The sequence below is a fragment of the Tetranychus urticae genome, chromosome 2, assembly GCF_039701765.1.
Source record: "Tetranychus urticae isolate SD_2017Ah chromosome 2, NJAU_TeUrti_SD_1.0, whole genome shotgun sequence".
Classification (NCBI taxonomy): domain Eukaryota; kingdom Metazoa; phylum Arthropoda; class Arachnida; order Trombidiformes; family Tetranychidae; genus Tetranychus; species Tetranychus urticae.
The window spans coordinates 8,452,793-8,476,405 of NC_142959.1; the positions used below are offsets into that span (position 1 = coordinate 8,452,793).

General features: G+C 33.9%; 9 protein-coding genes across 9 annotated transcripts in view; 4 read left to right on the forward strand and 5 right to left on the reverse strand.

Annotated features, from left to right (window-relative positions):
* The window catches only part of LOC107367910 (methylcytosine dioxygenase TET1-like), a 33,357-nt gene extending 30,762 nt beyond the window's left edge, over positions 1-2,595 (forward strand). Inside the window, exon 2 of the mRNA XM_089267123.1 lies at positions 1,281-2,595. Coding sequence (XP_089123249.1) covers positions 1,281-2,120 — 840 coding nt within the window. The 3' untranslated portion in view covers positions 2,121-2,595. The remainder of the gene's footprint in view (positions 1-1,280) is intronic.
* Positions 2,210-3,678, reverse strand: LOC107367909 (uncharacterized). The gene is made up of 2 exons (XM_015935661.3): positions 3,263-3,678; positions 2,210-3,199 (listed from the first exon to the last, which is right to left on the reverse strand). Exons 1-2 carry the CDS (start codon positions 3,609-3,611, stop codon positions 2,664-2,666), a joined length of 885 nt encoding a protein of 294 aa, XP_015791147.2. The 5' UTR covers positions 3,612-3,678; the 3' UTR covers positions 2,210-2,663.
* A 453-nt stretch (positions 3,679-4,131) lies between these two features.
* On the reverse strand, positions 4,132-6,463 carry Mtpbeta (mitochondrial trifunctional protein beta subunit). Its single transcript, XM_015935753.3, has 7 exons — positions 6,175-6,463; positions 5,868-6,055; positions 5,605-5,792; positions 5,241-5,540; positions 5,049-5,176; positions 4,651-4,978; positions 4,132-4,574 (listed from the first exon to the last, which is right to left on the reverse strand). The coding sequence occupies exons 1-7, from the start codon at positions 6,411-6,413 to the stop codon at positions 4,539-4,541; spliced, it is 1,407 nt and encodes a 468-aa protein (XP_015791239.1). The 5' UTR covers positions 6,414-6,463; the 3' UTR covers positions 4,132-4,538.
* A 6,531-nt stretch (positions 6,464-12,994) lies between these two features.
* LOC107367969 (lon protease homolog, mitochondrial) lies at positions 12,995-16,282 on the reverse strand. The gene is made up of 4 exons (XM_015935743.3): positions 14,534-16,282; positions 14,083-14,466; positions 13,881-14,021; positions 12,995-13,800 (listed from the first exon to the last, which is right to left on the reverse strand). Exons 1-4 carry the CDS (start codon positions 16,169-16,171, stop codon positions 13,087-13,089), a joined length of 2,877 nt encoding a protein of 958 aa, XP_015791229.1. The 5' UTR covers positions 16,172-16,282; the 3' UTR covers positions 12,995-13,086.
* Positions 16,283-16,770: 488 nt separating this feature from the next.
* Positions 16,771-17,280, forward strand: COX7C (Cytochrome c oxidase subunit 7C). The gene is made up of 2 exons (XM_089267124.1): positions 16,771-16,946; positions 17,006-17,280. Exons 1-2 carry the CDS (start codon positions 16,854-16,856, stop codon positions 17,123-17,125), a joined length of 213 nt encoding a protein of 70 aa, XP_089123250.1. The 5' UTR covers positions 16,771-16,853; the 3' UTR covers positions 17,126-17,280.
* Positions 17,281-17,755: 475 nt separating this feature from the next.
* LOC107367917 (eukaryotic translation initiation factor 3 subunit F-1) lies at positions 17,756-18,847 on the reverse strand. Its single transcript, XM_015935673.3, has 2 exons — positions 18,400-18,847; positions 17,756-18,338 (listed from the first exon to the last, which is right to left on the reverse strand). The coding sequence occupies exons 1-2, from the start codon at positions 18,782-18,784 to the stop codon at positions 17,893-17,895; spliced, it is 831 nt and encodes a 276-aa protein (XP_015791159.1). The 5' UTR covers positions 18,785-18,847; the 3' UTR covers positions 17,756-17,892.
* A 103-nt stretch (positions 18,848-18,950) lies between these two features.
* Positions 18,951-20,151, forward strand: PTPMT1 (protein tyrosine phosphatase, mitochondrial 1). The gene is made up of 3 exons (XM_015935672.3): positions 18,951-19,138; positions 19,210-19,482; positions 19,542-20,151. Exons 1-3 carry the CDS (start codon positions 19,001-19,003, stop codon positions 19,674-19,676), a joined length of 546 nt encoding a protein of 181 aa, XP_015791158.1. The 5' UTR covers positions 18,951-19,000; the 3' UTR covers positions 19,677-20,151.
* Positions 20,152-20,418: 267 nt separating this feature from the next.
* On the forward strand, positions 20,419-22,351 carry LOC107367914 (U3 small nucleolar RNA-associated protein 14 homolog A). The gene is made up of 2 exons (XM_015935670.3): positions 20,419-20,964; positions 21,031-22,351. The coding sequence occupies exons 1-2, from the start codon at positions 20,528-20,530 to the stop codon at positions 22,319-22,321; spliced, it is 1,728 nt and encodes a 575-aa protein (XP_015791156.1). The 5' UTR covers positions 20,419-20,527; the 3' UTR covers positions 22,322-22,351.
* LOC107367915 (uncharacterized) lies at positions 22,350-23,584 on the reverse strand. Its single transcript, XM_015935671.3, has 3 exons — positions 23,340-23,584; positions 23,175-23,275; positions 22,350-23,093 (listed from the first exon to the last, which is right to left on the reverse strand). Exons 1-3 carry the CDS (start codon positions 23,374-23,376, stop codon positions 22,563-22,565), a joined length of 669 nt encoding a protein of 222 aa, XP_015791157.1. The 5' UTR covers positions 23,377-23,584; the 3' UTR covers positions 22,350-22,562.
* Between the last annotated feature and the right edge of the window lie 29 nt (positions 23,585-23,613).

Sequence of the window (23,613 nt, forward strand, 5' to 3'; positions counted from 1 at the left end):
GCTTAACAGCAAATTAAATTGTTGATTAAGAAGATGATGAAAGGTTGAGACATTTTTCATGATCAGTTAACAAAAGGTTTTTCAGTGAGAATCTAAAAGAAGAAAATTTTGCTCAAAATGTTCATTTCAAAGTAAATCAAATGTAAATGTTGAATTTGTAAGTCAACAATTAATCAATGAATTGTCAATTTATCTGAACAATAGGCTAATTTTGACCTAACTGGGAAAAGATATTCAATAAATTGAGGTTAATAAGATGACTATTACTTTAGGCGATGCAGCTTTTCATCCAATTTTTCATCGCCATTCTGTTCATTTTTACATCTAAATATTCATGTTGAATTAGTGCATCTATTGATTAACCAATGTTACCCAATGTTGACAGAAATGTTGACCTTTTCCTTACTAAATCATACATTCGGACAATTTGGTAACCATAATGTTAAACTTGTTTTGCATGTTCATTGATTTTTGAAGGGCAGTCATTTTTTGCGCTTCTTATGTACCTTGTTTTATTGACCTCACAACGGAAGGAATTTTCAATTTTTTGTTCATCTTCTTCTTTCTGAACCATTTCAAGTTTTATTTTTTATTTTTTGATACAATAATAACAATTTAACTTGAAGGATAAACCATTACTCCAGTCGTGCAGTTGATTAAGATTAATGATTCAAGTTGATTGGTTTATAAATGAATTAATGAGTCCACGACTTGCTTCTTTTCATCTTTACTTAATGTTGTTTAGTTAAAAGTAATATCTTTTATTTTGTGTGTTTCCTATTTTTTCTGGTCAATTTTTGCTTCCAATTTTTGCCTAACCATAAATAATCAAACAATAAACCCAAATTTGGTGTATTTCAAGTTAATTTAACCAACTGTAAAAAGGATGCTTAATTAGAAGCCATTTTGTTTCATCGACAACTTCAATTGTTTACCATTGCTATTCAATGGTTTTGAAGCCATTTCAATACTAAATTTTCACATTTGTTTATTATTTGGGTTTTGCAAGCAAAAAGTGATTACAACGAAATTGAGATTCAGTTTTACACTCAATTGATTATCTTTTCAATCATTGAATGAACAAAAGATTCATTGGAAAATTAATCGCATTTCGTTTAATTGTTTTTTTTTCTGCGCTGCTTTTGCTTCTTGTTCAGCTAAAAACTCAATAGTTTATTGATTATTGAAAGCAACCTTCAGCTTTTGTTTTGAAAGATTACCAGTAAATCCTTGAGTGTACATTTTACTAATTAATCAATGTCTATTTTGATTGTTATTAGGAACCAGAATTGGAATATCAATTGAATAAAATGGCTTCTCATGTTGGTCAAACATGTAAAAAGCTGATCCCAGAGGCTTTTAGTCAACTGATTAAATCGGGTGAAGGTTCATCGTGTAGGATTGGATTGGATCCTGAAAGGCCATTTTCATCTGTTACTGCTTGCCTTGATTTTGTTGCTCACAACCATCGAGATAATCACAATGTTCAAAATGATATAACTGCTGTTGTTAACCTTCTTCGTAATCCAATTAATCAATGGCTATCAACTGGTAACAAGGAAAGCCAATATCATGTTTTACCTTGTTACCTTGTTGACCTGAAGGGAAGGGCTAAAGCCAATGGATTGCAAATATTGACCAAATTTCCTGTTCTCAAGCGACTTCGAAGCACACCTCTTTTGTCTCGACGGAAATGCCAGCGATTGAAAAAGAAAACGTTAAGACGATCATTTCCGGAGAAACGGAATACAGACAACAAAGGGTCATCTTCAGCTGGTCCCAGGTCAACCAATGGTAAAAGTGTATCAATCTTTTCGACGCAAAATAAACCCGTTCTTCGTTTCCCTGCTGAGAACCAGTTGAAGGATCCAAACCATAAAGGTTACATTTACCAGTTTGAATCGGATAATGAAGATTCATGTCTTGATCCTAGGATGGGAGGTGTTGGAATTGCTCTGGAACATGGTTCAATCTTGATTGAATGTGCAAAGCACGAGATGCACTCAACAACGCCACTTCGACATCCAAACAGACTTCAACCGAACCGGTTAAGTTTAGTCTTTTATCAACATAAAAACCTTGATAAACCCAATCATGGATCGGTTGATGATCAAGATTAATATTTTATACAAAAATATTCACAATCTCATTTTTTATTTCATTTTCTGGTTCAAATTTTGGTTTGTTACCAAAAAAACGTATGAAATCATTTAATTATAATTGATTTATTTTTTCTTATATAATTATTAATCACATTGCACAACAAGCAATTATTTATTCAATGCATTTAAACAATTGTTAACAGACAAAAACAGTTAATCAGAGCATAAATTTTAGCTTAAGCTCTTTTTTTAAGCTCAAATATTAGTAAACAAGCAAAATGAAGATGAATTAGGACAAATGAGTCAACTGATTCAAATTGCCATTGAATTTTCTAATAAGATTGTTTGTTAACAACTATTTAAATACATTTTCATCTTAATTCAATATTTATATTATGCAAATTACCTTTTCAAGTGAAAAATCTACATTTTTACATGTAATGAATTCTTTTGGTTGAAAAAATAAAACCTTCTCAATAAAGTTATAATACATAATTTAAACATATAAACATCTTCTTTTGACCATAAAATGTCTAAAAACTAAATACAATATTGATCAGTTCAACCATCAACTTTAATGGGAAGCGATTTTCTGAAATAATTGAAAGTACTTTTCCTGTTGATTCGCAATGGTTCTGTTGTAAATATTTTGAAACCCATTTTTTCCAGCAATCTATTTCTTAGCTTGAGATCACTAATAAACTCTTTGTTATTATTATCTTTGAATCGACGAATAATGGTTGCATCTTTGACTACATTGGGTGCGACTTCAATTTCCTTGTCCGTCATGATTGGATTGAATCTCGTATTACAGATGATAATCTCAGGAGAAACACAAAATGAAAGAATATGGCGAGAAATTGTTTGTTTTGGATAATACTCTCTACAAGCGAGGTAAATTAAAACTGACAGCTTTTGAGAATAGCTTTGATCAATTGGTTTCATGGGTAGAAGCTGTTCCATTGACCATCGTTTAAATGACTTTTTGGCTTTGATCAGTTCATCCAGTTGCCTAATCCTTTCACCGTACTTGTCATGATATTCAATCGCTAAGGTATCCTTCACAGCAAGTAACGCTTTAAGTTGCCATTGATCATCTGGAAGGTAAGGACGTAAGAAGGGTTAGTCAAAAGTTATATCAATTAAAAACTCAAAATTACCTGGAAATTTTATGATGAAGTCTTCTTGAATTACTGAATTGATGAGTTTTTCAGGGCAAATCTCCAATGTTAATGCACTTTGTAGGATGGAGGCAGCATGCACAGGCGAGGCGACAAGCTCATCAAATCTAGATGTGGATTCAAAATGTGTAATAAAGTCTGCAACATTTGTTTTATCGACATCATCGAAACAGCTTAGACTTCTCAGTGTTTTGGCAAAATCATCAAGAGTAAGACTATCATAGCTGCTTTTAAGCTCGTCAATGATGTTTTCCGTTTTTACACAAAAATTAGCTTTTAGCAGTTTTGATGAGCTTTCAAGTATCCTTCTGAATGGCCCGACAATCATAACGTACAATTATATTACAAGGTCAAGCAATAATTGTCATAAAACTAACATGTGATGAAACTTTGAATGGTAACCATGTGACTATCTTAATGTTTCATCCATATGTTCAATTCATATATTTATTGGTTTATGTTTCAAACGATAGATGCTGCTGATTCAATCACACAGTAATTAGTAATTACAGTTGTGCTACAGTTTAGTGAAATTGTTTACCCAGAATTTTAATCAGTCTGATTTGGTCAGCCTGAAGCCTACAAAGTCATTTTAGTCTAAATTTTAGTATCTTAGATTTACCTGAAGTCCTGTTGATTAGAGGACAAATACACGAATAAGTCTAATTCATATTTATCTTTCTTAATTCATGTAGATTCTACCATTTCAAAATTTACTAAAGCTGTATCGGAACATTTAATCATCGCAATTTTTAAATTACTCGCTACTTCTTTCATATCCAAATTGCAATCAATTTTGCAACATTTTGTGTTCATTTACCTACCAATCAAAATTTCAAGTCATTAGCTTAGAAAATAACTGTTTCAGCAATAATTTATTGCTATCATATTTATTTATTTCTTGGTAATGAAATGATAATTTTTATCTTCGTAATTTTGACAATCAGCATCATCAAAGATTTGCTCTTTCAAAGTATTTTATCGGTTGGGTTCAAGTTGTCGAGAATGATTAAAATTCAAAGTCCAAGGAAGAGACTCTAGACTCTGAACAGGCATTACTCAACAGTTTATGAGAACCTAGAACAAACTCAATAAAAACTTATTTGAGAGAAAGAATTGACAAACAAGTTATTATTTGAACAATTTATGGATGTATTTAGGTGAATAATTTGTAAAAATATAGAAACTTCTTTTATAAAGAATCGATTTTTTGCAGGTATAGAAAAATTTTTAGAAATTTCTCAATTTATCACGATTAGTTAGGATAACGTTCAATAAGCATTCCATGGCCCTGTAGAGAAAAAAATGATAAAAGGTTAAAATTATTCATTTTAACTGAGCAAACCGTGAAAACGAGATTATCTTACCAGTCCTCCAGCTGCACAAGCAGCAACAACTCCATATTTGCCTCCTTCCTTAATTAATCTATTTGCAGCCATTGTTACTAATCGTACACCAGTTGCACCAAAAGGATGGCCAAGGGATAATGAACCTCCCCAGTTATTGAGCTTATCCATTGGAATTGCTCCTACTTTTTCAGATCTTCCTAAGTAATTACGAGCGAAAAAGTCACTGTCCATAGCTTTCAGGTTAGCTAAAACTTGTCCAGCAAAAGCTTCATGAAGTTCAAAGACATCGATATCCTTAAGGCTGAGTCCAGATTTTTCCAAGACTTTAGGAATTGAGTAAGCTGGTCTGAAAGAGAGACAAAAGAAAAGTTCAAAAAAATTGTACTAAAAATCCATAAAGATATAAAACTAATTACCCAAGGAGAAGTTGATCTTTTGGGTCTTGCGAGGTATAAACAGCATGTCTCAAGTATGCCTTTGGTTTGAGTCCTAGTTTCTTAGCCTTGGCCTCAGTCATAATTAGACAAGCAGAAGCTCCATCAGTCTGCAATAAAGATAAAGTTTTAGTCGAAGAATAATTTGAAATACATGAAATATTATTGACTAACCAAAAATGACGAGTTGGCTGCGGTAACAGTTCCGTGTGGTTTGATAAAGGCTGGTTTTAGCTTAGCCATATCTTGGAGACTTGATACTCTGATTCCGTTATCTTTCTCAACGCGACCTTTTGCTACGTTGATTGGCACAACATCGTCTAAGAAACCAGCTTTTTGAGCTTTATCAGCAGAAGAGTGTGATCTAAACGCAAATTCATCTTGTTCTTGGCGAGTTACCTTAAATGCAGCAGCTAAACGATCACCGGAGTGTCCCATAACCTCATTAGTAGTAAATTCAGCGATTGCGGGTAGCTTAAATGAAAATAAATAGGATAAGTAAGATGACATTTCAAACTACCATTTTGACTATTCTTACCTCAGGTGCTAAGTATTTCAGTTTAAACTTCGAAAGCAAAGATAGGTATTGAGCCGGCTTCTTGACTTTGTTAGCAGCCAACATTAACTGTCTCATTTCCCGACTGTATCTGATGGGAACATCTGTCAAATATTCAACACCACCGGCTATGGCAACATCTACAATACCACTATTTATGTAACCAATAGCTAAGAAATATTAAAAACAAGATTAATGTCAATCCAGTACAAATTGCGTTCACTGCACTTTTCATCTATTATTACCTGTGGTAATAGCTTGATTAGCAGATATACAAGCTTGAGTAACTGTATGAGCAGGTATGTTCAAAGGTAAGCCACCAGTTAAAACAACTTCTCGAGCAACATTGCAAGTTTTGGGCTCAGCTATAACACAGCCACAAACAATGTATTGGACTTCTTCTTTATTTATGCCAGTTTTCCTTATCAAAGACCTATTGAGTAGAAAGAACGGCGAAAGAATGTTTTAGTATTGAAACTTGAAAGAAAATAAAAGGAGAAATTTGGGATTTTGACGGAAATATTTTCATGAAATATAAACATTTAAACTCACAAGACTGCATGCTTCTGTAATTCATATCCCATCATATTTTTATAATCAGTGAATGAAACTGCGAAAGGTGTCCGAACACCATCAACCAGGACAATATTACTTCCTGGTCCTGATGTTGATGCAGACCGTTGTTGACGGCTTGAAACATTTCCAGCTGCAAAAGATGACGGAAGGTTGGATGAAACAGAGGTTTTAAAGGATCCACTGTTAACTGAACGAAGTAAGCTGTATCGTAACATATTTAATTAATTGAATAGGGACAGTGAACTGAATAATAAGTGCGAACGAATATAAAGGAATGAATAAAAAGGGAAAAAATAGGAATGAATAAGTTCAACCGACCTTTAGACCTAAACAGATAATCACTTTAGCAACATAATAAAATAAAGAGTTTTATCTCACAGATGGCGCTTATGAGTTGTTTTTATTTGATTGAATAAAATCATTCAATGTTTTTATTGATGATTAATCATAAATAGATTCAACTAACTAACAATTGTAAGATATAAATCGATCTACAAAACTTAATTCTCTGTTTTAACTCATGATTACCTTGAATTGGTGACAAAAAAGATAGTGAGCTTCAGGTTTTATTTCGTGTAGTGATCTAAATGCAATAAAAATGATAAAATTTATTCTGGATGAAAACTTTAGGACGACTACAATAAGTTTAATTGTATTTAAATACTATAAATTTATCAAATTCGATTTTTTAGTTAGATTGGGACATAATTTACATGAAGGGTAGAGTTACCCAAAACCAAATTAAATCATTTAATCATTTATCACAAGGTTGATTATTAAGAGTTAAAAGTTTTAAACTAAGATTAGAATCCCTTGTGCATTACACATTTTTCATTTTTTGTTTCTCACCAATTTTGTAATCAAAAGACTAAGTCTTTTGTCTTTCTTCATTTTTCTATTTTTCTGTCTAAGACATCTTTCGACAATTGTCTAAATTTGTCTAAATTGATAAATTCTTTTTCCTTTTCCTTTGTTTAAGAAATCGGGTTTCCTTCCGATATAATTGGTATAAATACCAGAAGTTTTCATTAATTAATTATGTTCGTTTTCTATCCTAAATCAAGTCAGAATCGATGTTTAAAACAAGTGATACACATTTAAAATATAAGTAAAATACAGTACTTTCTATTCAATAAATTTCCTTTTCTAATTATAACCAAAAGTATCCATATCTTCTAAGACTAAGTCTAATTATCGTTCTTGCCCCTGTAAAGCATCGTGAAAATCCTGTTTTCCATCTTTACAATTGATAGTGCTGAAGTGCTTTCTAAGTTTGTCCAAGATAGCCTGTCCAAAGTTCAACAATCTGGTAGTAAAAGACTAAGTCTATGATTCTAGAGTTAAAAGCTAGTGAACTATTGGTAGTTATCCTGATATTGGTTTCAGAGCTATACTGTTCCACACTAAGCTTATTTTGGTTAGAATTTGGTTTTACCTTCTAAGCTTCCTGACTCGTGCCTGTCCAGCTTTAGTACGCTATACCTGTCCAGTTTATTAGTCTAAGACTTAACCAACAACATTCTTGTGGTTTTGTGGTGAACTAATTCCGGTTAAGAAAGCTAATCCTACAATAGTCTAAGACTTGTTCCAGTTGAAATCTAAGGTGATCCTAAAAGAACCTGAGTATTCAGGATTTGAAAGGCTTGAATAATCTTCTGAGTTAATAAATTGTGTTTGATTTGTACGCAATTGAAGTGAATTTATTTAATTTGGTGAATTAGTTTTAAACTATGAACTCTTCCTTTCAATTGGCGACCTCGGCAGGATTGCCATTATTGAATTCCTGTTATGAAATTGACTATTGTTTTATGGTAACTGAAGGTGATAAAACCAACGATGAACAGAATGATCAGAATGATCCAAGTGATAAAAGTGCTAATACGTCTAAGACATCAACAACACAAACACAAACTATGCCAACACCGAAATATTTTATCAAAAACATGGACGTTATTGAAATGAAACTTTATCTAAAGAATTGGAATGTGCGATTCATTGACAACGATGAAATTGTGAAAGAAAAGTTCTACGATTCAATACAAACTATGTTTGCCCTCGAAAGTGTATTTGATGCAACCGATGAAATGGTTGGTGAGACATGTTTTAACGCTCTAACGAGAAAGACAAGTTTTCCTGACTGGATAAAAGAATTGAGAGCTCAAGGCGTAACTGAAAACGATATTCGAGAGATAATCAAGAAAATGGGTTTCGAACCTACAACGATGATGCTGACTAGTGACGTCTCAATTAGAAAATTGCCGATAGCATCTCCTGCGAAAAGATTACTCGAATCTATGGTTAAGAAATGGGCTAAGCCTGCTGAATTAATTGTTACCCGCCAAGTTATCAACCCTGGTATTGATGTACAAGACATCTTGAACAGAACTTTGCCTGATAACTCTCAACATTCTCAAAGTCCTCCTGCCTTAGGCAATAATGCTACTGTGACAAGACAACAGATTGAAGATGCAGATGAAAATGAACATCCTGATGATGCAGATAGTGATGATGAACCTCGTGCTTTAAATGAAACCGTAGTTTCACCGGTTTTACCAGTTAATCAAACAATTCAAACAACAGTTCCTAGAACAGAAAAAGTTGAGGAGAAAGCTAAGGCTGAACCTAAAACTTTTGCGAAATGCAAACCGAAGCTACCTAAGCTTCCTGTCTACACTCAAGACGCGATGGATCCTTGGCAATGGTTACAGACAATTAAGAGGATTCTATCTTTGGAACGCTGTCATGATGATGATAAGTTGTATGTTTTGCAGAAAGCTATGGCGTATGATTTCTTGCCCTACGCTAAGATATTAGATAAAGAAAAGCACACCAGCGAGTCATACATTGCTGCATTGGAAGACAAGCTGAGAAATCCAGCGGTAATTTCACAAGCTACCTCTGAGTTTCATCAATGTAAGTGGAATTTTGATTCACACCCTGCTGAATTTATTAGAAAGTTGGAAACGATGGTAATTAAAGTCAAAGGTGAACCTTCACCTCAAGAGTTCATACAAGATGTATTGATAAGATTGCCAGCAGAAGTCAAAGACTCATTATTTAGGTCCAAATCAGTTCACGATATACAAGATCTAACTGCCGCATTGGTCAACGAGTATAATATTGAGTTGAGAAAACGCTCTGAGCGTAAGGAATCCAACAAGGATAAGAATGAGAAACGAGGAGATGACCGTAAGCATGCTGCCGTTAATGTTAATGCTAGTGGATCTAGTGGAGCATCAGCATCCTCATCAAATCGTACGGGAAAAACACCTTTCAGGTGTTACAATTGTAATAATTTGGGTCATTCATCGAGAGAATGCCGTCAACCCAGAAGGTCTAAGACCAGTGAAAATCCTAATTCTAACAAGAATGAAGGTCGAACTGAACGGTTTCAACCAGCTCAGTTAAGGATGGCTAATGCACCAACGTTTGGTCAAAGCCAGAGTCAACAAAATTCGAATCAGCCACAGGCTAAAGAATCAGCTAATTTGGTTAGAGAAACTAATATTATCAATGCATACATGGCGAGAGCACCAGCTAAAGATTATTTATTCATGATGAATGAATCCGATGGTAATCAAGAAGTTGAATTGATCACCAAAATTGATCCGTCACCAAGAAACTTTCCGACAGTCAGAATGACTTTATGTTACCCAACGAGGGAAATATTTAAAGTAGGTGATGTGTTACTGGATACTGGCGCTTGTACGAGTTGTATTGATTATCAATTTGCCCAGAAAATGAAAGCCTTCATTATGAAGTCGAATGTTTCAGTTCGGGGTATAATTGCCGATGCCTACCAAACAGTTGAAGGAGCCGCTTATGCTATTTTGAAGCATCCGAAAATGTCTAAGACAAGGATAATCAAGTTCCAGGTAATGAAAGATTTGGAACCCGTGATGGTCTTAGGTAATCGATTCGCCGACGTATATTTTGTTGGAATGGTAAATCATGGAGGTAGATACCAAGTGAATTTACGAGAAAGTGCTGAAAGCGGATGGCTAAGCCCTGAAGTCGCTTTTAGATTTTGCACCGCTGAAGAATCCTGGGGATTGCTTAATGTGCCTGAGATACCCTCTGTTAACACAATTAGTGTCAAAACAGCCGAACAATTGTTACTTGATAGTTTGCCGTATTCACCCTGGATGGATGAAGAATTAAAATCAAACTTTCAATTTCCACAAGTGGAGGTGGACCGACTTCATTATATTCAAGAAATGTCTAAGACACCGGAATTCGAGAATGTAATGCCGATTTATTTGCAAATTGAACAACCTGAACTTCAATTAGCTGAAAGACTTATGAAAAGGATGGATCCTAAATTGAATACTGAAAGACGAAACGAATTGTTAATTGTTCTTATGGAGTTTCAAGAAGTTTTCAGTAAGACTAAGTCTGATATGGGATTAGTTCCTTGGCAGAAATGGCCAATTAAGATTGATATTGGCGATCAGAAGATTCCTCATCAACAACCCTATCCATGCACAATTGAGAAACGACGTGAGTTTCAAAAGATAATTGCCGAATTGATTAAGCATGACATAGTCGAGAAGAGTAATGCTCCTGGAGGATCTCCTGCGATGTTGATTGGTAAACCAGATGGAAGTTTCAGACTATTAAATGATTTGAGAGCCGTCAACAGATTAACTAATGTGATATTTCACCCGATGCCAAGAATTGATGATTGTTTGGAAGCAATCAGAGGAACTAAGTTCTTTAACATGTTTGACCTTTACCAAGGCTATTTTCAAATTGAAATCCCTCCAAGTGAACGAGGTAAAACAGTGTTTTTGACGCCTGATGGTAAATACCAATACAAAAGGTTGCCTATGGGCCTAGCTTGTGCACCTTTCGAGTTTCAGCGACTTATGAACACAGTCCTGAATGGTTTAAATTATACCGAATGTTTGGGGTATTTTGACGATATTCCAGTTATGGGAAAAAGTTGGTCAGAGTTATTGTGTAACACAAGATTAGTGCTCGATCGACTTAGAGACTGGAATCTGAAAATTAAGACTGATAAATGTCAGTTTGGAGTTACCGAATTAGTGTTGTTAGGACATCTTGTCAATGGAGATGGGATTCGACCTGACCCTAACAAAGTTGCTGCATTGAAAAAATTGCCGTACCCTACGAGTGTGAAGCAACTTCAATCGATAATGGGTTGTTACAACTATTTTTCAAGGTATATAAAGAACTATTCAACTCTGGCTGCGCCGTTGTATAAGTTGATTTCCAAGGAAAGAAAATTCAAGATGCTAAAGCAAGATCATCAAGCGTTAGATGAATTGAAAAGTGCCTTAATCGAGGAAACGATGCTAGTGCATTTCGACCCTGAATTGAAAAAGAAGATCACAGTTGATGCAAGTGATGTAGCAGTGGGAGGAATTTTGCTTCAAGCAGACCCTCATCAAGAAATTCCAAGTGAATTTGAATCAATCAATGATGTTCCAATAGACAAAGTCAAGCATTGGAAGCCGTTATACTTCTTTTCACAGAAGTTAGCAAAACACCAACAGAGTTACTCTGTGTCTGAAAAAGAGTGTTTAGCTGTGTTAGTAGCAATCAAGAAACAAGAAAATTGTAGAGATGCTTAAAGCAAAGAGGAGTGCAGAATCATCTGAATCTGAGAATGCCTCAAAGAATCAAAAAGTTATGGACCCCAATGAAAAGTTTCAAACAGTTTGGGAAGATATGAGAAATAAAAAACCGGATGATGGCTCAGCCGCCGCCTCAAGAATGCTACAAGAATTAGATGGATGGAATGAGGAGTAAAATGATTTAATTCAATTCTGGGTTCTTGATCAAGGGTCCGAGGATGTGAAGGGTAGAGTTACCCAAAACCAAATTAAATCATTTAATCATTTATCACAAGGTTGATTATTAAGAGTTAAAAGTTTTAAACTAAGATTAGAATCCCTTGTGCATTACACATTTTTCATTTTTTGTTTCTCACCAATTTTGTAATCAAAAGACTAAGTCTTTTGTCTTTCTTCATTTTTCTATTTTTCTGTCTAAGACATCTTTCGACAATTGTCTAAATTTGTCTAAATTGATAAATTCTTTTTCCTTTTCCTTTGTTTAAGAAATCGGGTTTCCTTCCGATATAATTGGTATAAATACCAGAAGTTTTCATTAATTAATTATGTTCGTTTTCTATCCTAAATCAAGTCAGAATCGATGTTTAAAACAAGTGATACACATTTAAAATATAAGTAAAATACAGTACTTTCTATTCAATAAATTTCCTTTTCTAATTATAACCAAAAGTATCCATATCTTCTAAGACTAAGTCTAATTATCGTTCTTGCCCCTGTAAAGCATCGTGAAAATCCTGTTTTCCATCTTTACAATTGATAGTGCTGAAGTGCTTTCTAAGTTTGTCCAAGATAGCCTGTCCAAAGTTCAACAATCTGGTAGTAAAAGACTAAGTCTATGATTCTAGAGTTAAAAGCTAGTGAACTATTGGTAGTTATCCTGATATTGGTTTCAGAGCTATACTGTTCCACACTAAGCTTATTTTGGTTAGAATTTGGTTTTACCTTCTAAGCTTCCTGACTCGTGCCTGTCCAGCTTTAGTACGCTATACCTGTCCAGTTTATTAGTCTAAGACTTAACCAACAACATTCTTGTGGTTTTGTGGTGAACTAATTCCGGTTAAGAAAGCTAATCCTACAATAGTCTAAGACTTGTTCCAGTTGAAATCTAAGGTGATCCTAAAAGAACCTGAGTATTCAGGATTTGAAAGGCTTGAATAATCTTCTGAGTTAATAAATTGTGTTTGATTTGTACGCAATTGAAGTGAATTTATTTAATTTGGTGAATTAGTTTTAAACTATGAACTCTTCCTTTCATACAAAATAGTGATTTGATTACATTTATTCGGAATCAATCTTCTAAGTTATGAGAAAAAGCGATATCAAAAACTTGTTTATAATTATCAACAAAATGAACATCTAGATTACTTTTTATAAAATCAGGTAACTCATCAAAATCTTTACGATTTTCTTGAGGCAAGATTAAACAAGTGACGTTGGCACGTTTGGCAGCAATTGTTTTCTCTCGGATTCCACCAACTGGTAAGACTTTACCAGTGAGTGATACTTCACCAGTCATTGCTAGATTATTCCGTACTGGTTTATTTAAAGCCAAAGAGAGAAGAGCTGTGATCATAGTACATCCTGCGCTTGGACCATCCTTAGGAGTCGCTCCGTCCGGAACATGCAAATGAATATGAGCTTTTTCCAAGAAATCGTTATTGCTGTCTACTTTTGAAAGGAACGCTTTCGCCACAGAATAAGCAATGTCAGCACTTTCTTTCATAACATCACCAAGACGACCTGTCAATTTCATTGAGCCGACCTCTGCTTCACCGTCCTTTTCTGCTTCCAATATTGGTTTGTACAAAGTTGTTTCAATAAATAAAACTGATCCTCCCATTGCAGACCAAGCTAAGCCCATCGTAACTCCAACAGGAGCTCGCTCATACATTCGATCTTGCGTGAAAATTGGCTTTCCGACAAAATCTTGCAAATTTTCGACATTTATACTGACTTTCTCAGCTTCTTTGTTGACTATCTTGAAGGCAGCTTTTCGCATAATCTAAAGTATGAAATGTGTTTTAAATATTTATATTAGATATTGTTGAATAATATTCTTGTAAAAAATAGAAATATAAAAACCTTTTCTATGTGTTTCTGCAAGTTTCTAACTCCACTCTCGCGACAATATGCTTTTATTAAAGTTTGTAAAACATCCTTCGGAATTTTAGCAATATCCTCGTTAACTCCGGCCATTTCTCGTGCTTGAGGAATCAAATATTGCTGAAAGAAAACAAGAGCCATGAGTTTAAGGAATTAAATAAAGAATGGAAGTGCCGCTTACCTCTGCAATTGCCACTTTTTCCTCAGCAACATAACCTGAAACTTCAATAACTTCCATTCTATCTTTTAGAGGCTCTGGTATTGTATCAAGCACATTTGCAGTGCAAATAAATAACACTTTCGATAAATCAACCGTTACGTCCAAATAATGATCTAAAAAGTTAACATTCTGTTCTGGGTCCAAGATCTCAAGAAGAGCTGAAGATGGGTCACCTTGATATCCTCTGCCAATTTTGTCAATTTCATCAATTAGCACTAAAGGATTCTCTGATTTAGTTTTTTTCAGACATTGAATCAATTTTCCGGGCATAGCTCCAACATAAGTTCGTCTATGTCCTTTAATTTCGGCAACATCAGTCATACCACCAACACTGAACCTGAAATACTGCATTAAACATGGAAATTTTAAAAAATATTCGTAAGTGAATTATTTAAGTGAATGAAATACTAACCTCTCGATTTAGAGCACGGGCGATAGACTTGGCTATACTTGTTTTACCGACTCCAGGTGGACCATGGAAACACAAAATTTTACCCTGAGTTTTACCTCTCAATTGACTAACAGCAATAAATTCAAGAATTCGTTTTTTAACTTCTTCCATTCCATAATGATCTTCCTCTAAAACTTTTTTGGCTCTTTCTAAATCTAAATTTTCTTCGCTACTCTTACCCCAAGGAAGATTAGTCAACCAATCTAAATAATTTCGAGTGACACTAAATTCAGATGAGTGATTATCTAAAAAGGCTAATTTGTTCATTTCTTCTTCGATAACATCCATAACATGCTTAGGAACAATCAGGTCTTTCAATCGAGCCTTGAACTTCTCTTCAATAGCATCTTTGTCGTCTTTTACCAGTCCCAGTTCTTTTTTTATTACTTTTAGCTGTTCATGCAATAAATAACGACGATGTTGTTGTTTCACTTTATCTTCAACTTCTTTTCCAATTTCTTGTTGAAGTTTCGACATTTCAAATTCTTTTTTGAGTAGTGTTAAGGATAATTCAAGCCTTTTAGGAATATTTTGTTCCTCTAAAACTGCTTGAAGTTCAGGACCTTTGGCACCAGATAAAGCAGCACCAAGATCAGAAAGATAGACAGGATTATCAACAACTCTGGGTCCAGCTTGCAGCATTTGTAATACCGATTCACGATATAAAGGATTAACTGACATTATATCTAGTATGGTTTTGACAATCTCTTGAGTGATCGCTTTAACTTGTTTGGTCATTTCAAACTGTTCGTGGTTCACATTATCAACTTGTGCCATGAGAACAGGCCTTGGTTCATTCGAGGTAATTGGTGGAACGGTCTCTTGATTAACAAGATTTTCTGCTTCAATATCAGCTGATTCGTCTTTTTTCTTCAATTTCTTTTTTTTCAACTTGTCATTCGAAGCATCAAAATCTTCGGGTAACTGTTTCACTAATTTTACCCTCCGATGAGATTGAACCACGACTTTCAATTTATCACCTACATCTTGAATTTCCAAAATTTGAACAAACGTTCCAATAGGGTATACATCATCTAAAGTTTTAGCAACATCCTCTGTATCATCTTCACTCTTTTTCAAAAACAAACCAGCGTAAGGTTGGTTAAGCTTAACTTTACGTTTGATGAGCGATATTAATGATGGATTAGAAACATCAATAACTTTTAAAAATTTTGGAAATACTGGTCTTCCAGTAATAGCTATAACAGGTATATTAGGCCAATATTCTGGAACGGTCATAGTGGCTAATGTGTTAGAAATCCCAGACATGATAAGATCATGTTCTTCTTCTTCTTTGATGGACAAAGGTTCATTCTCTGGATTGACGCCATCATCACCATCACCTTTTTTGCTGTCATCACAATAATTTCTTTTGCTAAGAGTTAGATTATTAGTTGTATTTGTGTACAACAGATTATTCCGTGTATTGACAGTGGATACCAAGTTTGTAGACGATCTGTCAAGTTGATAAATCTTTGCAAATGCAGAAGCATGTCGGTGATGAGCTTTACCAAATAAATGACTGTTCTCACATTTAAGAAGTATATTTAAAACACGCAGGGATTCCTTAGACCGGTAAAGGCTTAATTTAGACAACATTTCCCTTGACAAAGGGCGCAAAACTGTAATAAAACCGAAATTGACAAAACTAAAAAATTAACAGTCGCCAAACGCAATAGAAAAACAACGTGAAGAAGTTTCTATGGTAAACAGCAACCGCCGGTTGCTAGGTTTTCTTGGCTGCATGAATGTTTTGATATTTCTTATCCATGAATAAATGTATTTCTTATGAACAACCGAATTAACAATTGGAAATATCGAAAATTACTTATTTATTAAAAACTTATGGAAAGAGGGGATTATTAAGAGTTTATTGACTTGAGAGTTATTTATTCAAAACACTAAGATAGCAGATAATTCTAAACACATCTGAGCAAAACTTGATATTTACTGATTCACCATGAACACTTAAACATATGAACTGTCTATCGTTTATACTTCCAAAGTCTGTTTTTAAGGTGTTCAAGCCCTTGAGTTATTAAGATTGCAAATAATTGGTGATTGTTAAGTTTTGTTGAATTAAATTTAGGTTACAAGTTAAAGTTAAAAACCTTTTAAACCTTTTAACATCTTTTCAATTTTCGCGCTTTAAGGTATCTGGTTATTTGTGATTGCATTTGGATCCGATAAACCAGTTGAATCCTTATTTTTTGTGGAAGGTCAAATTATCCTTGTTTAATTTAATTCAGATCTTTAATTGTTTCATTAATTTCAAGTCAAAATGAACGCTGCTGCAAGGAGTTTGTTAACTGTTGCCCGTCGATCACCTCAACAGATCAGACTTTGCCATGAAGGGTTCACTTATAAAGGAGAGGTAAGCTTTCTCAGTGATGCTAATGTGATTGTTTTGCTAATTATTTCTTTATTTTACAGAACTTGCCATTCAGCCTAAAAAATCGGCGTTTATTTGCTCTCAAGTTCATCTTATATTGTTCTATTCCAGTTTGGACACCATTTTTGATTATGAGATATAATCTTATCAAGATGCGATGATTTTATCAACATAATGTGATCAGGATCATCTAATGCTGAGCCTCGCTCTATAGTTTTGAGTTTTATTGCTGCTTAGTTACCTGATTACTACTGTTAAAATTATGTAAAATAACATTCAATTGGAAATAAAGATTAAATGTAGCTAAGTAAAATAATGGTTCACTATCGATACTTCTTCTATATCGACTGTTACTCTGCTATGCATGTATTTCATGAATAAAATATAGATGTCAATATATTAACAAGAGATGCAGTCTTAAACGACAGTCACTCAATATCTAAATATCTCTAGCACATAGGTAAGATCACTAGATTGTTTTGTTTCAATGATACTTATCACCCGTTCCTGTGAATCTGAACAGCATATTTTCTCTTCGAAGCCTTTGAAGATGTTACAATTTAAAGGTGAGGAAATTTTGTGTTCTTGATCCAATGAATATCTCGAAACCTACAATTCGTAAAGACTGGATTGACATGATTTTGAACATCGATTCTTATTATTTGCTCAAAACTGTTTCAATTATTTCTGGTGTCAAAATGAATTTGTAGGTGCAGATTATGGCAGTGGAGCAGAGCGAATGAAAAGTATATTATGAAATTTCTGATCATAGAGTGAAACTACAAAACAAATCATTTTTCTTAAGTTTATTGGAAATCATCTTAAACTCGCAATGGAATCAAAAATTATTAATATAATAATATCCGATACAGATTGATTGTGGGTTGCTTGGAACGAGTTCGAAATTTTAATGATGCTAAGATAAGTTTTAAACTAAGGTGAGCTTCTCATTAAGCATCAATTGAGTTTTACATAAGTTAGACAAATATATAACCATGAGTAGATCATTAAGATTCTTATTTGTAGTTTCTTCGTCCTTGCAAAGAGGTCCAATACTTTCCACCATTGACATGAGTTCCCGTCCGATGTCATTGCTATTGCTAGGTAAAGGTCTGCCAGGTGATATAATGTTCTCATCAATATATTTAACGATGCTTGTTATAATATCAGAGCATTTTTTAGAAGCAGCAAGAATCATATCGATCTCAGACTCATAAGTAATAGGTTTTCCTTCTCCAATGCCAGAAGCCGACATGCAAGCTTTCAATCCAATCATTTCCGCTTCATATCCACCAGTAATACTAACAGACTTAATGTGAGAGAACATAGTGCCAGTGCTCCTTCCAGGTACTCCAAATGGAGTTAAAGTATAGCCTAATGAAAAAGTAAACATTTAAATAAATCACACGTAAAATTGAAATATATAAATACACACCTTTGACAGAAATACCAGTTGGTGTAGGATCCACAGTAATATGTACTGGGTTTGAGGTTTCACGTGTGTAAAATTCATGGATAAGCACGGAATATTCATTAACCTCGCCTCCTCCAGTAGAAAACCAGCCGACAATAGTTTCATTTGGATTAACTTTACGGTGTAATTCATACAAATCTTTAGCAACTTCAATATCAAAGGCAACCTCGCCATCAGCTTCCCGGTGTTGAACTACAAAAGAGTTGGAAATCTCAATGGTTCCTGATTTGTCCACATTTCCTAAGAGAGTACCGATGACACGATTTTGATCTCTACTCCGTCGTTCATACGAGTCTATGATGTTTAATAAAACAACAGGGTGAATTTTAACGTTAAGTGTTGACATGATGTAAACAATTAAATTTAATTTTCTAAAAAAAATAAAACCAAGAAATGTGGCAGATTATTTTACCAGATTGTGAGGTGAAAATAAGAAGCTGAAAATTTGTTATTTTCCCATAATTAGCAGAGCCATCTCTTGAGTTACAAGTAAAGTTCTAATAATAATTTTTGTTGACTTGGTTTGAACTAGCATAGATTTGATTAAATAATTTTAATCGCGATGTTTGGGAGAGTGACTTTTTATCCTACTCTTGTGTATAATTTATTTATGGAAAAGGTATCATCAAGAAGATGGTTCGATCGTATTGATGAAACAGTTATTTTAGGAGCTTTACCTTGGAGAAGTATCACAAAGCAGGTCAGTAGAAAATTTTACATTTCATTCAATTCAACAAAACTGACTTATTCTCAATTATTGTTATGTTTCAGCTAATCGATGAAGAAAATGTGAAAGGAGTTGTTTCTCTTAATGAAAATTTCGAACTTCTATTTGGTGTTACTACATCTAGAGAATGGAACAAGTTAGGAGTTGACTTCTTGCAATTAAATACTCCTGATATTTTCCATGCTCCAAGCCAAGAGAAACTTAAAACCGGAGTAGAGTTCATTAAACGATTCGATGGATCTGGAAATAGTGTTTATGTTCACTGTAAGGCTGGTCGAACTAGAAGTGCTACCTTAGTTGCATGTTATTTAATTGAGGTTAGTAATTTTTTGCCATAAAAATTGCAAGCTAAACCTAATAATTTTTTTCTTCTTAGAAATACGAAATGACTCCGAAACAAGCGGTTGATTTTATTGCTTCTAAAAGACATCATATTTTACTGAGATCGAAGCAATGGGAAGCAATAAATAAATTTTATTCCGATAAAAATATCAACCTGGATGCATCCTGATCAAGAACTAATTTTGGGGCAACTATTGAGAACAACTTTTCAGGACAACTTGCAAGGGTAGCATCTTTTAAGGAACTGGAATAGAGGAACCATCTGAATTGGTTCTAACCTGTTTTGTTTTTGTTGGAATTGGACTCCAAAAATTATTCATCAAAATCAAAATTTAATTTATATCATTGACCGTTACTATCATTGTTTACAATTTTAGTGAATTGTTATATTTAAAGTATATATTTTCGAGTTCATATTTTTTATTTATTGTTAAATTGATTATGTGCCACAAATATGCATTCAAATTGAAATACTTGAAACGACCTATTTTCACAAAAATATTTAGCATATTCATAAAATTTTGTGAATTTTTTGTGAGGCTCTTTACGATTGTCAGATTTACGATCTTATTACCATTATTTAACTTCGTTTCGCAGGGTTATTGCTTTTTGTTTAATAAACTCTGAATCTCCTTTAAAGCAAATTTTTCAGTCTCAATCTATTGACATTTACTTGTGGCCAGTTTTTACAAATAGAAAGGAATGCATTCATTAGCTGGGTGATCAAATTTTTAATTCTTTTAGATTCAGACAAATTTATAGAAACTAATTCTGTAAAGTTTATTCCCACAGTAACTTGAGTTTCGTTAATAAAATTTTAAATTTTATAAAATTCATGGAAGAAAATCATTCAAATTATTGGCAGCGTCCTCTATCGTCAAAAGTTTACAATTTATGAACTTTTAAACACTAGTAACATGTGTGAATAATCATGTGTTTTGTCAATTTCTGCCGCATTCAATTACGTTGCTTATATTTTTAATTAATTTATAATTTTTCGTGTGATTGTCAGTGTTAATTATGGATCAAATTGAAGATACAGATATAATGGATGATGAATTACCAACTGAAATGGAAGAAGAAAAAATTTCCAATCTTGTGTCCACAGTTTCTTCCATGTTCAAAACGGATGGAAAGAAAAAGGTGGCAAAGAGAAATGAGCCTTCCGTGGTTTGTAATGAATTTGGTGTTGCAACTGACCGTAAAGCTGAAAAAGTGCAACTCCACCAACTTTTGAACAATGTGGTTGACAAGGATGGCAAAATAAAGACACAGCTGAGGAAGATCACTCACAAAAAACTGATTAAATTACCATTGGACACTCCAACAGCTAAAAAGATTAAAAGACAAGTGCTTTACGATGAAACTGTTAAAGACGTATCTAAATGGGAGCCTATTATTGAACAAAATCGACTGAAACCTCAACTTGAATTCCCTCTCGAAAAACCAGACCTGAGGTAAGTTCTTTCACTCTATCATTCTTATCGTTGATTTTATATCTTTACAATTTTTCATTTGTTTAGATTGGAAGGTCCTCAAAATAAGTTTATCACCAAAACGAATAACAAATTGAAAGAAGAAATCGACCAAGCTTTGAAACTGTCTGATAATGTGATAAAGGAGCCTAAAGTTTTGACTGCAGCCGAAGAAAAATTTTTGAGTCAAATAAACATTGAAGAAGCTCGCATGCGACATGCTAACCTGCGCAAGATGCGGGCTTTACTTTCGTACCAGGAAGCTAAACTGAAAAGACAATCGAAAATTAAATCTAAAAAGTACCGGAGGATCCTCAAGAAAGAGAAGTTAAAAAAGGAGCTTGCCGAATTTGAAAAAACTAAAAACACTGATCCCGATAAAGCATTAGAACAAATCGCACAACTGGACAAAATGAGAGCCCTTGAACGAGCAAGTCTTAAACATCTCAATACTGGGAAATGGGCCAAGCAAAATTTATTGAGATCTAAATATGATGAAGAAGTTAGAAAAGATATTAAAGAACAAATGGAAATCAATAGAACACTAACCAAAAAGGTCACATTTGATCTTGAAGAAGACGAAGCAATTGAAGCGATTGAAGAAGATGATTTGCAAGAAGGGGAAATCATGATGAAGAGCGGTGCTTATGAAGAAAAAGAAAGTAATCCATGGCTTCTCAGAGGGCCTTCTAGCGCTGTTGCTGATGATTCTTTTAAAACAGTAGAACCTACAGCATCTGATGCTGTGATTGAATTACAGACTGAAATTCCTGACTTTCAGAATCTGGGCTCTGACGAGGAATCGGAAGACGACGAAGGAAATAACGAACATGCGAAATTGATTGCCGAAGCTTTTGATGGTGATGATGTCGTTGCGGAATTTTCAGAGATGAAAAAAGATCTAATCGATAAACAATCCATAAAAGATACCAATTTATACTTACCTGGTTGGGGGTCTTGGACTGGTCCTGGTATTGCAGAAAATAAAAAGCTGAAAAAGAAATTCACAATCAAGGCAAAACAGCAGAAACGTAAAGATTCAGATTTACCAAATGTCATTATATCAGAGGACAAAGATAGAGCCATCTCTAAATTTTTAGTCAAAGATTTGCCTTACAATTGTAAGAATGTTTCATCATTCGAGAAAAAGCTGAAAACACCAATCGGACCTGATTGGAATCCTGAAACTAAATTTAGGTTTAATATTGAACCTAAAATTGTTACTCAAATGGGTAAAATAATTGAACCCATTAATGAAAAAGCTCTTGTTAAACATGAAAAAAGGCGCAAGCCATTTGAACAGAGTGCCGCGACAATGGCTGATGTTATACCTGTTTAATTTATTTATTAAATATGAACATTCAAAATACTTTTTCATAAAATTTAAATTTCTTTATTAACTATCAAAATGTGTCTATCAAAAAATAAATAAATACATCAATCAATGAAGTATGTTTGTTATAAATAAAAGAGGAGAAGAGTCGTAAGACGATTATCGTACAGCAATCCCTCTCAAAAAGCAGCATTACCAAGGAAACGGAATTTTTCCACATGTTCGGATGGTGAATTCCAGTTTAAAGTTAGCCACGAGCTCGTGTATAGCGAGGTAAATCTATAGCGGATTGTCCTGCATGGTTTCGAGAACGGCAAAACTTAGTTATTGAATTGAAAGTGAAGTGTCGGATGCTTAAATCGCTGAAAATTTCCATCAATTGATCGAAATAATTAATCACTCCTCTAGCCTCTTCCATCCTGGTTCGTACTATCATTAGTAACTCAGAGTCAGTGGCGATTGATATTTGTCTATTTAAAAACGGTCTAGTATTGTGATATCGACAATATTCGAAAGTACAATCAAACTCGTCAAACAGTCCATGGCAATACAAAATTAAATTAAACTTAAATTCTTCCTGTAAATAATGCATCTGTGTTTCGAGAGCGAAACAGTCCCCATTATGAAAATTTGCAGCACAACGGCCTTTGGTCAATTCATCAGTGTTTGAATTAGACTGTCGATCTCTAACATTGAGCATGAAAACGGAATCTTCCGCTGTATAAAGGATCCAAACCAAGTTGATATAGTATAAAGGGATTCGTGTAATTGATGAAAGCTAAACAAGATATTGAAAATTTGAATGTTAAATTATGTCTAAAGTAAAGTTTAAATTAAATTTATAATAGCGCAAACTAACCTGATTAATCACTTGTTTCCCTTTGAATGGGCCACTTTCATCTGACATATCTATTACCAGATCGTGGTAATCTTCCTGAGCGAGCTTTACTTTTAAGGTAACTAAAAAATACATTGAAATCATTAATACTCTTGGTCTAACAAGTTATTTAATAAATAGACTTACTTTTATCTGGGATAGCGTCGATTTTCCTATTTGCCATGATAGAAATGATGAATTAACTTTTTTATCAACAAGTTTACAAAAATTTAACGTTAAATGAAAAAGGTTTGAAAGCAAAGAAGAAATGAGTCAAAAATAAGCCAAACTTTAAACCAACAAGACGCAAAAGGAGTCAAAGAAGGAGAACAAGTGACTAAAAAGTGACCACAAGGGACAAAAAGTGGCCGTTCCTTATCTGAAAATTCAAAAATTCATCTTGAAAAACCGAAGCAAGCAA

Bases quoted from the DNA above. Each gene is read 5' to 3' on its own strand.
- LOC107367915 (XM_015935671.3), bottom strand. From the start codon at position 23,376: ATGGCAAATAGGAAAATCGACGCTATCCCAGATAAAA. The intron at 23,276-23,339 runs GTAAGTCTATTT...TGTATTTTTTAG, and splicing joins CGACGCTATCCCAGATAAAA to TTACCTTAAAAGTAAAGCTC. The intron at 23,094-23,174 runs GTTAGTTTGCGC...TATCTTGTTTAG, and splicing joins GGAAACAAGTGATTAATCAG to CTTTCATCAATTACACGAAT.
- PTPMT1 (XM_015935672.3), top strand. From the start codon at position 19,001: ATGTTTGGGAGAGTGACTTTTTATCCTACTCTTGTGTATAATTTATTT. The intron at 19,139-19,209 runs GTCAGTAGAAAA...GTTATGTTTCAG, and splicing joins GGAGAAGTATCACAAAGCAG to CTAATCGATGAAGAAAATGT. The intron at 19,483-19,541 runs GTTAGTAATTTT...TTTTCTTCTTAG, and splicing joins TTGCATGTTATTTAATTGAG to AAATACGAAATGACTCCGAA.
- LOC107367909 (XM_015935661.3), bottom strand. From the start codon at position 3,611: ATGATTGTCGGGCCATTCAGAAGGATACTTGAAAGCTCATCAAAACTG. The intron at 3,200-3,262 runs GTAATTTTGAGT...CTTACCTTCCAG, and splicing joins CTTCATCATAAAATTTCCAG to ATGATCAATGGCAACTTAAA.
- COX7C (XM_089267124.1), top strand. From the start codon at position 16,854: ATGAACGCTGCTGCAAGGAGTTTGTTAACTGTTGCCCGTCGATCACCT. The intron at 16,947-17,005 runs GTAAGCTTTCTC...TTTATTTTACAG, and splicing joins GGTTCACTTATAAAGGAGAG to AACTTGCCATTCAGCCTAAA.
- LOC107367969 (XM_015935743.3), bottom strand. From the start codon at position 16,171: ATGTTGTCTAAATTAAGCCTTTACCGGTCTAAGGAATCCCTGCGTGTT. The intron at 14,467-14,533 runs GTTAGTATTTCA...TGTTTAATGCAG, and splicing joins CCCGTGCTCTAAATCGAGAG to TATTTCAGGTTCAGTGTTGG. The intron at 13,801-13,880 runs GTTTTTATATTT...TTCATACTTTAG, and splicing joins TGCAGAAACACATAGAAAAG to ATTATGCGAAAAGCTGCCTT.
- LOC107367914 (XM_015935670.3), top strand. From the start codon at position 20,528: ATGGATCAAATTGAAGATACAGATATAATGGATGATGAATTACCAACT. The intron at 20,965-21,030 runs GTAAGTTCTTTC...TCATTTGTTTAG, and splicing joins CTCGAAAAACCAGACCTGAG to ATTGGAAGGTCCTCAAAATA.
- LOC107367917 (XM_015935673.3), bottom strand. From the start codon at position 18,784: ATGTCAACACTTAACGTTAAAATTCACCCTGTTGTTTTATTAAACATC. The intron at 18,339-18,399 runs GTGTGTATTTAT...CTTTTTCATTAG, and splicing joins AACTGGTATTTCTGTCAAAG to GCTATACTTTAACTCCATTT.
- Mtpbeta (XM_015935753.3), bottom strand. From the start codon at position 6,413: ATGTTACGATACAGCTTACTTCGTTCAGTTAACAGTGGATCCTTTAAA. The intron at 5,793-5,867 runs GTAATAATAGAT...AATATTTCTTAG, and splicing joins TAATCAAGCTATTACCACAG to CTATTGGTTACATAAATAGT. The intron at 5,541-5,604 runs GTAAGAATAGTC...TTTTCATTTAAG, and splicing joins TGAAATACTTAGCACCTGAG to CTACCCGCAATCGCTGAATT.